The sequence below is a fragment of the Octodon degus genome, unplaced genomic scaffold (genome assembly GCF_000260255.1).
Source record: "Octodon degus isolate 3935 unplaced genomic scaffold, OctDeg1.0 scaffold00304, whole genome shotgun sequence".
NCBI lineage: Eukaryota > Metazoa > Chordata > Mammalia > Rodentia > Octodontidae > Octodon > Octodon degus.
This window is the reverse complement of record NW_004524880.1, coordinates 918,589-927,068: the sequence shown is the minus strand read 5'-3', so window position 1 is coordinate 927,068 and position 8,480 is coordinate 918,589. Positions and strand designations below refer to the sequence as shown.

Here is an 8,480-nt window from a genome sequence, read left to right as displayed (position 1 = left end):
TGTGTGTGTGTGTGTGTGTGTGTGTGTGTGTGTGTGTGTGTGTTGTGTGTGTGGTCAGCTCAGCCCACCAGGGGGCAGGGATGGCTGGCATGTGGTGCTGGGGGATTGAACCGTGGTCCCTGTGCTTGTTCTAATTAGGTGCTTTAGACCACTGAGCCATCTCACCAGCCCCTGCTTTTTCTTTTCTGCAGTATTGTGTTTCTTACTCTCAAGGTGCTGGAGGTGGAACCTAGAACTATGAAGATTGGGTGAACGCTCACCACGGGGCCACCCTGAAACCTGAAGGTGGCCCCTCTTGAGAGTCAAGAGAATTTTTAAGATTTTAATACCCATTCCGAATGGATTTGACCATAGGTAACCAAGCCACAGAAAGCGAAACCACACAAGGGATACTATTACCTGTATTATAAAAATAAGTACGCTGGGCATGGCAGCACTCAAGGAGGCTGAGGCAGGAGGGTCCCAAAGCTGAGTCAAGTCTGGCTAACATAGTGCTTAGTGAGACCCTGCCTCAAAATTTAAAATAAAAAAGGCTGGTGACATAGCTCAGTGAAAAGGTCTTGGGTTCCATTGAGGATACGGCAAATTTAAAAATTTAAAAGTAGTAAGTAACAGTGTAAAACACTCTGTGCTGGCCTCCTAGGAGAGGCATAGGGCCCAGCTAGGAGGAGGGGGATGGGGGGAGGGGGAGGAAAAGGAGGGGGCAAAGGGGAGGAGGGGGAGGAGGCAGAGCCGTGCTCTGGGCCAGCCAGGGGCTCCAGCCAGCAAGCCTGCACTTCCAGCACATCCAAGCCCCACTGCATGCCCGTTCCTGCTCCCAGGGCGCCCTGTGCATAAATGGGTTAGTGGCCGAGGACTCCACAGGGTACAAAGTGACAGCTGGTGGCCACAGGAAGCAGCCTCTACTGCAAGGCTCTTTCACCAGGACCACAGCCAGGAAAAGGAAGCACATCCCACTGAACTGGAGAGCCAGGACCAGCCCCTCCTGCCCCATCCCCTGCCAGCCACCCATAGGCAGTGGATTCCAGAGCTGGGTTCCAGCCATGGGCCCGAGCACCACCCTGGGCAGCAACCCAGCTGCCCCTTCCCAGTGCACAAAGAGCCCACTGTCTGCGGCCCTTCCCGGCCTCCTCTCGGCCCACTCCTTTTATCCTGTGTCCCAGGACTCCAGCAGGAGGAAGTCAACAAGGGCAGATGGGATTGTGTTTCATGCAGCAGAAGAGGGAGCCCAGAGTTGCTGGACTGGTGTGGTGGTGCAGGCCGGCTGGCCAGAATCCCAGGACACTGAGAGGCTGAGGCAGGAGGACTGCAAGTACTAATGACTTAACAGGACCCTGTCTCACACTAGAGTCTGAGCCAGTTGTGATAGTGCACACCTGTAATTCCAGGTCTTAAGAGGCTGAGGCAGGAGGATGGTTGTGAGTTTGACACCAGCCTGGGCTACAAAGTGAACTCAAGTCCAGCCTGAGCGTGTGTTCCATCCCCAGCAATTTGGGCACGTGCACACGTGTACACACGTACACACACACACACACACACACACACACACCAAGAAAATTCAACACTCCACAGTGGCTAAGAGCACAGACTCAGGAGGCCAACACCTCCTTGGGAATGTGCTCCCAGGCAAATGACCTCACTCTGTACCTCAGTTTACCATCTGCAAAATGGGATTAGCAAGCATCTCTTCTGTTTTTCTGTTTGCAGCGCTGGGGAGGGAGCCCAGGGCCTCAGACATGCTGAGTGAGAGCTCACCCCTGGGCTGTATCCACAGCTGTGTTTTCTCTGTTGGTTTTGGGTTTGTTTTTTTTTTAATATTTATTTATGTGTGTGTGGCCAGCTCAGCCCACCAGGGGGCGGGGCTGGTTGGCATGTGGTGCTGGGGGATTGAACCCCGGTCCCTGTGCTTTGCTAAGCTTGTTCTAAGTAGGTGCTTTAGACCACTGAGCCATCTCACCAGCCCTGGTTTTGGTGTTTTTTTTTTTCTTTTTGAGACAAGCTCTCATTGCTCAGACTGACTTCACACTTGCCACCCTCCTGCCTGAGCCTGTCCAGTAACTGGGATGAGAGGCGTGTGACATCACGCCCAGCCAACAGTTCTCTTTACAGGGCTGTGAGCAACGCCTGGTACTGGGAAGCCTGTGCAAGCCACTTTAGTGACCAGAGCAACTGTAGCCACGCTGGGAGCCACAGTCTCTTTATTACCTAAGCTCAGAAGGACCACCCATAGCTTGCTTCTTTTTTCCCGTTTCTTTCTGCTGTCTCTGTCTGTCTGTCTGTCAGTCCATCTCTTTCTCTCTGTCGCTCTCTCGGTGTCTCCTCTCCCCACTGTGGGGATTAAATCCACAACCTTGTGCATGGTAGGCAAGCACTCTCACTGAGCTGCACCCCAGCCCTTTTATTTTTTTAAATTCTGAGATCCATTCTCTCCACGGTGCTCAGGCTGCACTCAAACTTGCAATCTTCCTGCTTCAGGCTCCTGTGTAGCTGGGAGGCCAGACTGCACCACAGGGCCCAGCCGGTCCATCTCTTTCTTTTCTTCTGTTCCCTGGCACTATGGGTGGGGATCATCCAGGACACCAAGCACAGGGGACAGGGACCCTGGGCCACTATCCAGGCTGTCCCATGGATGAGTGCACAGAATTACATCAGGGATATAGAGGGGACCTGATTCACTGGGGACCCAGGGGCAGGTATGTCCTCGGCGGCCATGGGCCAGAGTTGGGGTGCAGAGAGGAGTCAGGGTGGGTCCTGCAGTAGACAAAGTCCAAATCTGCCAACCCACAGTGGCACCAAGGAGGACATGACTGCTAGCTGTGCCCGGGGCACAGTGTTGGAGGAGTTAAAAAGCCAGGTGAGGTGGCACACACCTGTAATCCCAGCACTCATGAGGCTGAAACACGAGGATGGCCATGAGTTTGAGGCCAGCCTGGACTACACAGTGAGTTCAGGATCAGCCTAAACTGCACAGTGAGACCCTGTCCTGTGCCAGAGAAAGAAAAACACAAAAAATGAAAAGGGATAGAGCAGACCCACCAACAACACAGGTGGCCAATGCCTTCAGGAGCTACAAGACATGTGCTGGGCCGTGCTGCCTGCCCTGCCCTGTGAGCTGTGACCCAGACAAATTACAATAGCATGACTTTGTGCCACAGCTTGCTGTTTGGGGGCAAGAAAAGAGGTGCTGCACACCGGGGACTGTTGGGATTGCTCCTTGAGGTGACACCTGCAAAAGCTCAGCACAGCAGGAAGACATGCAGCTACTCACATGGAGTGCCCGTTTTGTCACAGGCGTGAAGGGGACAGCAGAAAAAGTCCTAGGAGGGCTCTCAGAGGAGGCGATACCAAAACAGGAAGTGAAGAGCAGAGGGACTGAAGGTGCAAGGGTCCTGGGGCTGGAATGGGGCTGTGCACAGTCAGCAGGAAGAGAGAAAGGAGGGAGAGCCTGGGGACATGGGCAGGACGCTGCAGGACATGTGTGAGAGTGCGGGTTAGCTGCTAAGGTGCCAAGGAGCCCCCGAGTGTGCTGAGGTGGAAAATGCAGCAGAGATTCCCCAAAAGGTGTCGCATCATCACCACCAACAGAGGCACTGAATGCTCCTGACAAAGGGAGCTGGCACAGAGGCAACCTGGAGACCGATGCCCTATGGCACAGGAGTGGCAGGAGACACAGTGGGCTGGTAGGGCCTTGGGCATCAGCTGAAACCAAATTTCCTGTAGAGAAGCAGCACACAGAGCCCCCCAGGGCAGCTTAAGAGAATTCTGTAGTCCCCTGGCTCCAAGACAGGGGCCTCCCTGGGAAGGGCAGGGAGGGAGCACAGGCAGAAGCAGCACCTTCCCTGAGGCTGTGCCTGGACAACCAAACACACCCCGCAGCCAGCTGCACTCCTCCGCCTGGCATTCCTGAATCCAGAGAGGCTGACCCATCAGGACGAAGGTCAGAGACCTGGAGTAGGCATAAAACTCTAACATCAGAAAGATGCGTGTGTGTGTGTGTGTGTGTGTGTGTGTGTGTAAGGAAGCATGCCATCTGGAAGTTTCACAAAGCCCAGGTGCAGTTTGTGAATCTCAGTTTCTTCATCTTTAAAATGGGTGTGACACTCCAACCCTAAAGTGACCCCAAGACACTGGTACTCCCTCCCCAGCGACCTGTGCCACACTGCGAGCGCCCAGGGAGCTTCTTAGGACGTCACCAGCTACCGGAGACCTCGAGGTTTCTACCCCGAAGGCTCCAGAGCAGCCCCCAAGGCCTGGATCACTTGCAGCTTACAAGGACTCCCAATCTTTCACCTACAACCCCAGAGCCCACCCTGTTTCCCCTTCTGCCCCGCCTTGCCCCGGCCCCAGCCCCTGATCCGGGACACTCGGAAGGCCCAGGGTGCCCCACCACCACCACCCCGTGTCAGCCCGCAAGACACTCACAAGAGGTCGCGTCTCGCAGTCAGGCAGACTATGCGCAGGAAGCGCCAGCCGCCGCCGCCCACGTAGACGCCGAACGCCGCCGCCGCGCTCCAGGTCCACGGCAGGCCCAGCAACCACAGCAGCGCCAGCGAGGCCAGCGAGGCCGGACCCGCGCCCGGGTACCGCATCCTGAAGAGACACAAACGTTAGGACCCGCCGGCTGCCGCCAACCCCGCCGATTCCGCCCGGCTCGCCGCGGCACGCCCAGCTCCGGGCTAGCCCCACCTGGCCACACCCTCCACTCGGCAACGCTCCGCCCCCTGCTTATCCTAAACTAGTTTACTAGCAACAAGGCCCGCCCCAAGCCTGGGATTGGCTTTATCCTGGAAGCTTCCGCCCCCAACGCCGAGCCCCGCCTTCATGCTAACCATTCTAACAGGAACCTCCCCCAGGCCTATTTGCATATGTCAGTCACTGCTAGACCCACTTCCAAGCTTTGACCTTGGGCTCAGAGCCCCATCACACAGTTTAGCGCGAAAGCCTGGGTTCTACTTGGTTCGCAGCCACAGAACCGGGCTCTACTCAGTTACCTGTCCAGGCCGTGCCCTGCCGCCCCTGTCCCGACTCCGCCTCCACTCCCACACTGCCCCGGGTCGGCCCCACACTCTCGCAGCTCCCCGCCCCGCCCCCTCAGCTCCGCCCACGAAGCCCCGCCCCTGAGCGAGACCCTCCCGTCGGAAGCTGATCCCGCCCACACCCGTTCGAGCCCCGCCCCCAAACGCTGGAAGGTCGCGAGTCTGCGCCAGACCTAGGGGCTAGCGTTCAGTCCGGGGCGCAGGCGTCACACTAGGAGGAGCGTGGCACTCTAACTTCGCAGCCTCGGCCCCACTGGGACTGCGCCTCCTACCTGTCCAGCTCTTGCACCTCTTCCCGCAGAGCAAAGCCGGCCCCCTTCCGGAGGCTGCGACCACAAAGAGCTCCCGTTCCGGGCAAGAGAGCCCGCGACCAACGAGTGCCGGTGCTAGAACGGCCGCCGAGGATGGCCGCCGTCTCCGGGGCAACCGGGCCTCCGCCGCTGCCGGGGCGCGTGCGCAGCGAGCTCACCAGGTCCCCGGGGGCGTGGTCCTGGGGCGCTGGCTCTGGACCGCGCGCTCCGGGATCGGATTCCTTCCCCTCCTGTGCAGAAGCCAAGCCCCAAGCTTCCGGGTCCTCAACACCCGCTGGGGGCCTAATCGCACACCCGGAGGCCCCTGCGGCTGCTGGATCCCAGCCCCAACCGGCTGCGTAGCCAGCCCCAGCGGTCGTCGGTCGGAGGACGTTCGCAGGGACAGGCCCAGAGCCAGGCTGGCCGCCCCGGAGCAGGGCCTTGCCCCGCCAGCGCCCACCGGACCTGTGCGCGACTGCGGTCCCGCCAGGGCCCCAGAGCGCTCCGGGCCTAGGCCTCGGGACTGACCTGAGCGCTCGCAGGCCCTGGGCTGGGCGCGGGCGGGAAGCCGAGCGGGATGCGGGGGCGGGCAGGGACCGCACACCCCGCCGAGCTGCGGGTCCGCTTGCGGCTCTGTCCCAGTGGGACCCCGGCTGCCTCGGGCCCTCCCCGTCCCTCCGCCCTGCCCACTCGGCCGGCTCTGCCCGCTTGCTTGGCCGACCTTCCCTGTACCCTCCTTGGGAAGGGGCCAGGGCCAGCTTCCAGGGCCGCGGGACGGAGGATAGGGCCGGGCGGCTTTCCCACCCCCCGCTGCCATTGGTCCCCACCACGGCCCGGTGCAGGGGGGCCGGAGGGGACGTACGTGGGGACAGGCCCAGAGCCAGGCTGACCCGCACCGCCTTCTCCTTCTCGGCTGGGAGCAGCCAGGACAGGACAGCTGCTTCCCTGCCCTGGAGCGGTTAGGGTCAGCCCACTTTTCAGTACAGAAACCGAGGGCAGAGACCACTGTAGTGCCAGCCAGGCCTGTGAAGCCTGCGCTCCAGGAGGCTGAGGCAGGAGAATGGCGAGCTGGTGATTTAGCAAGATTCTTTCTTTTTCTTAATGTATTCAGTACAGGGTCTCACTACACAGATCAGACTCTTGTGGTGATCCTCCTATTTTCAGCCTCCCAAGCGCTGGGATTACAGATGCGTGCCACCACGCTCAGTCTCTCTCTTTATTTTCTCCTTTGATACAGGGTCTTGCCACGTGGCTCAGGCTGGCCTTGAGCTCACTCTTTGGCCCCAGGCTGGTCTTGAACTTGCAACGATAGTCCTTTCTCAGCCTCCTGAGTGCTAGGATGACAGGTGTGCACCACCGTGCCTGCCCTAAGATCCTTTCTTAATACAACAAATAGAAACTAAAAGGGAATGGGTGAAGGGCCAGGGTTCAATCCCTGGTACAGAAAAAGTAAGAGAGGCTGAGCAGACACAGGCCCCCATCAGTGAGACCCATTCATTTACAAACGTAGGCTCTGTGTCCCTGCCTCCCTCTCCTCTCCTACCCCTTCCCTTCTTCTTCTGGGAACTGCTCCTCCTCCTTCCCTTTGCCCTCTTCCCTCTTTGACCCTGCTACACCTCCTACCCCATGTACTAAGACATAGCCGGCCTGCCGACTCTGTTTTTCTCCTACCTCCTCGTCCTCCACCCATAATAAAAAAGCTTTTTCTTCCTCTTTTATTGGGGCGGGGGTGTTGTTTCTTGAGACAGGATTTCACTACATAGCCCAGGTGGACCTTGTACCTATGGTGATCCTCCAGCCTCAGCCTCCCCAGTGCTGGGATCCTGGACACGTGTGTATTTTAAGAAGGATACAAAATTCCCAGTTCTGGGGCCGGGATGTACCCCAGGCTGTGTGCCATGTAGGCATGTGCTCAGCGGTGCACACACAAGCACACAATGCACACCCACAGTCCCAGTGACTTTGAAGGCCGAGGCAGGAGGAGCACCAGTGACAGACCAGCCTGGGCAACACAGTGAGATCCTGTCTCAAAATTTAAAACAGATTTCCCCACATAGGCATCCCCACGAACCTCAGACAAGGTACTGAAACCCTGCTCCTTGACAGGAGAGACCATCTCAAGCTCCAGGGTTGCCTGTGCATTGTGCACCAGACTTCAGGTGTACTGCTGGCCACAGCAGAGGGGTCCCGAGCAGGCAGAGCTGGAATGAATTCCAAGGCCACGCAGGGATTTTGAGCTTGTGGACCTGAGTATTTTGGGGAAAGGGTACATCCTGTCCCGTGATGGGAGCAGTTGGGACATGGGTGTCCCAGGTCACTATGACAAAGTGCCACAGCCCAGGCACTGAGATAGCAGGGACAGCTTCTCTGCACACTGACATCAGTGTGCACCCACAAGGCCCCCTAGGAGGCCGTGGCCAGGTCCCTCGTGCCCTGCCAGATCAGGTGACTCCGGCTGTCACGCCCTCCCTGTCTCTGATGCTCACGAGGCCACTTCCTCTTCCATCTCCTAGCTCCATCTCCTTCTCGGCTCCTCCCCTGTCCTCTCCCTGTCTCTGTCTTTGTCCTTGCGGCTGAACCAGGGACTTTGCCGTGAGTTTCATCTCCAAACCTTTATTCGTTCATTACTTTATTTTGAGACAGGGTCTAGCTAACTTTCCTCTAGCTGCACCTGAATTTGCAATCTTGCCCCAGCCTCTGGGGTGCTGGGAGTATGGGTGTGTGCCACCACCACCGGCTTCTCTTTCTCTAAGGACACTTGTCACTGGGTTTATGATGCATGCCAATAATAGGAGGAGGAGGCTGATCTGAAGATCTTTAAAAGACCCCTTTTCCCAAACCAGGTCCCATCCACATTTGATGGTAGTCACACCATGGACTGTTTTGCAGAGCCACCGTTCAGAGGGACCGATTCTGCCCCGTGGGGACCCTGGCAACGTTCACATTATGTGGCACTGCGGGTCATGTGTGGCAGTTGCTGCTGCCATCTAGTGGACAGATGGGTGGGCTGTGAAATGCCCTGTTACTGTGGGGCCTGTGTGGACTACAGCTTTTTTTTTTTTTTAATGTATTTAATTTTAACATTTATTTTTTATTTGTGTGTGTGTGTGTGTGTGTGTGTGTGTGTGTGTGTGTGTGGCCAGCTCAGCCCACC

The 8,480-nt window shown here is 57.7% G+C and overlaps 1 protein-coding gene across 2 annotated transcripts in view; it reads right to left on the bottom strand.

The window, feature by feature from the left end:
- Slc27a1 (solute carrier family 27 member 1) overlaps positions 1 to 6,072 on the bottom strand; it is a 17,866-nt gene extending 11,794 nt beyond the window's left edge. Inside the window, exons 1-2 of one of the 2 annotated variants that reach the window (XM_004647390.2) lie at positions 5,855 to 6,072; positions 4,423 to 4,590 (exon numbers count right to left, since the gene is read on the bottom strand). In XM_004647390.2, the coding sequence (XP_004647447.1) occupies positions 4,423 to 4,589 (167 nt within the window). In that variant the 5' untranslated portion in view covers position 4,590; positions 5,855 to 6,072. Of the gene's footprint in view, positions 1 to 4,422; positions 4,591 to 5,308; positions 5,440 to 5,854 lie in introns of those variants that run through there. The other variant, XM_023707621.1, reaches the window with a different exon arrangement.
- Between the last annotated feature and the right edge of the window lie 2,408 nt (positions 6,073 to 8,480).